This window comes from Rhinopithecus bieti, unplaced genomic scaffold (assembly GCF_001698545.2).
Source record: "Rhinopithecus bieti isolate Rb0 unplaced genomic scaffold, ASM169854v2 scaffold_10685, whole genome shotgun sequence".
In the NCBI taxonomy this organism is placed as follows: domain Eukaryota; kingdom Metazoa; phylum Chordata; class Mammalia; order Primates; family Cercopithecidae; genus Rhinopithecus; species Rhinopithecus bieti.
In genome coordinates this window covers 1,494,099-1,497,365 of record NW_016806950.1, presented here as the reverse complement: position 1 = coordinate 1,497,365, position 3,267 = coordinate 1,494,099, and the positions used below count along the sequence as shown (strand labels likewise).

At 41.7% G+C, this 3,267-nt stretch overlaps 1 protein-coding gene across 1 annotated transcript in view; it reads left to right on the top strand.

Annotated features, from left to right (window-relative positions):
• The window catches only part of FBXL20 (F-box and leucine rich repeat protein 20), a 154,284-nt gene that overhangs the window by 142,908 nt on the left and 8,109 nt on the right, over positions 1-3,267 (top strand). Inside the window, 2 exon segments of the mRNA XM_017879022.1 lie at positions 764-824; positions 2,340-2,384. Coding sequence (XP_017734511.1) covers positions 764-824; positions 2,340-2,384 — 106 coding nt within the window.

The window sequence follows — 3,267 nt, the reverse complement described above, 5'->3', positions numbered from 1 at the left end:
TTTTTTTTGAGTTGGAGTCTCACTCTGTTACCCAGGCTGGAGTTCAGTGGCAGGATCTTGGCTCACTGCAACCTCCGCCTCCAGGATTCAAGCAATTGTCCTGCCTCAGCCTCCTGAGTAGCTGGGACTACAGGCGCGTGCCTCCACACCTGGCTAGTTCTTGTATTTTTAATAGAGATGGGGTTTCACCATGTTGACCAGGCTGGTCTCGAACTCCTGACCTCAGGTGATCCGCCTGCCTCAGCCTCCCAAAGTGTTGGGATTATAGGCATGAGCCACCATGTCCAGCCTGTCACATTTTTTTTAAAGCAATTTAAATCTAAGTGAATCTACTTCTAAAATAGGAAAGAAAATAATTCATTCCAGCAAGTGATTAACTGAAATAGAGTATCTCCATTTCCTTTGTTTTCTAGGAGCAGGCTGCCCTCTGGGGGTAAGCAGTATGCCATGAAGAAGGCTTTTAATGCATTTCATGCATTTTGGCATTAACTACAAGCTTCAGTTATATTCTTCTGTGTTCATTGATTGCATCACCCTGAAATGTGATATTTACAGGACCACTTTATGATGACTCCATGAAAATGAATGGCAAGATCTGTATACAGACTTGCTTAGTTATTAATGTCATTCTATATTATAAAGTCCTTAGAGAATAGAATATTGTTTTTGTAAATCTTACTGTTTTAATAAACTCAGTTTTCAGGGACTAAGAGCTTGACTTTCACTGTGTGTGTGTGTTGTGTGTGTGTTTTTTTTTTAACAGAATATTGGAAGTGGCAAGATGTTCTCAATTAACAGATGTGGGCTTTACCACTCTAGCCAGGGTAAGTATTTTCTTTTGGTTCCATAGGTTTGTTTCCATAGGTTTTGTTAGGACTTTTTATTTTAGAAGAACAAGCAGCAAGGGAAATGTGAAATGTTAGCAGAATTGGGTGTGTGAGACAGGGTTTCACGCTATAGCTACAGACCTACTGATACCAGAAAGAACACAAACTGCTCTAGAAATGCACACATGCATGGGAGAATATTAAACCCCTTCATGATACTTTTTAAAAAAATTTTTTTTAATTTTTTGAGATGGGATCTCATTCTGTTACCCAGGCTGGAGTGCAGTGACACGATCTCGGCTCACTGCAACCTCCACCTCCCGGGTTCAAACATTTCTCCTGCCTCAGCCTCCTGAGTAGCTGGGATTACAAGCATGCACCACCACATCCAGCTAATTTTTGTATTGAGCCGCTGCACCCATCCATGAGACTTGATTCTCCACAATTTCATAACATGATACTATTAAGCAGGTGCTTCTTGGTACTTTGTGAAAAAACTTCTTGGTTATTTGGTATATGACTAGTAAGTGAAAGTAATATTGAAAGAAACTACATGTCTGGTTTTAAATGGAAAGGTTTTAGTAGATTTTCTGTATTCTCCTGAATATTTTAATACTTGGATGGGTTTACAAATTACTATATGGTAGTATTTAAAATTGTACTGACTTTGACCAGTGTTATGGGACAAGGGGATGGTTGTTTGCTTTTAGGCAGATTGATAGAATACTAATTAGGTGGGGGCCAGCACATGGCATGACTAAAGGAGGACATAGCTTGGGTGCAGTGGCTCACGCCTGTAATCCCAATATTTTGGAAGGTCAAGGCAAGCAGATCGCTTGAGCCCAGTTTGAGCCCAGCCCGGGCAACACAGCGAAATTTCATCTCTATAAGAAATACAAAAGTCTGGACGCGGTGGCTCACGCCTGTAATTGCAGCACTTTGGGAGGCCAAGGCGGGTGGATCACCTGAGGTCAGGATTTCGAGACCAGCCCAACCAACATGGAGAAACCCTGACTTTACTAAAAATACAAAATTAGCCAGGGATGGTGGCGCATGCCTGTAATCCCAGCTACTCGGGAGGCTAAGGCAGGAGAATTGCTTGAATCCGGGAGGTGGAGGTTATAGTGAGCCGAGATCGTGCCATTGCACTCCAGCCTGGGCAACGAGCGAAACTCCGTCTCAAAAAAAGAAAAGAAAAGAAAATACAAAAATTAGCCATATGTGGTGGCACATTCATATAGTCCCAGCTACTTGGGAGGCTGAGGTGGGAGAATCACCTGAACCCAGGGAGTCAGAGGCTGCAGTGAGCCATGATCACACCCACTGCACTCCAGCCTGGGTGACAGAGTGGGACCTTGTCTCAAAAGAAAGAAATAAAAATTAGCATCACACTAGCTCTGAAACACCAAAGAATTTATCAGTGTATTTAATATTACCTCTTAGTTTTCTGGCCTTAAACGTTTCTTATGTTTTAAATGTTTGTACTGTAATGTTTGGTTTTGTACTTTGTAGAATTGCCATGAACTTGAAAAGATGGACCTGGAAGAGTGTGTTCAGGTAAGATTATAGATTTTAATTCAGAAATACGTTAGACACTTAGATAATACACAACATCAGAATGTCCAATTCCCTACCCTAGTGTAGGATACTGTAGTGCCTGACAGCATTGCAGATTCTTCATTAAATAAGGTATCTTCCAGGCAGAGGTGCTCATGGTACGTGTTACAGAACTGTGGAAATATATGTCATCAATCAGGTTGCCATTAGAGAGAAAGGAGGCCCAAGCATTCAGGCCGTAAAGCTGTTAAAAATATTTCCTTAGACCTGTAGAGTTATGATACTAGGAAATAATTAAAGCCCCATCACATTGATCTATATAGCACTGCCTTTCTTTAGCTTTGCTGTATCCTAGATCCCTGGCATCATTAGCCCTGGAGACCTAACTCTGCATGGAACTCTGCCTTTAAGCCAAACTGATCTCCTGATTAACAGTTTCTATTTTTTAATTATTATTATTATTATTATTTTTTGAGATGGAGTTTCACTCTTGTTGTCCAGGCTGGAGTGCAATGGCACGATCTCAGCTCACTGCAGTCTCCACCTCCCAGATTCAAGCAATTCTCCTGCCTCAGCCTCCCAAGTAGCTGGGATTACAGGCATGTGCCCCCACACCCGGCTAATTTTTTGTATTCTTAGTAGAGACGGGATTTGACTATGTTGGCCAGACTGGTTTCGAACTCCTGACCTCAGGTGATCCACTTGCCTCGGCCTCCCAGAGTGCTGGGATTACAGGCATGAGCCACATTAACACAATTTTAAGAACTTTGAGATTATTAATTGACCAAGGAAAAACTTCCAAGATGGGACTCCACAAAAGAAAGAGCAATTAATTTTTTAATGATAAAAATAAAGGGGGGATATGTCAGTAACCGTAAAAGCC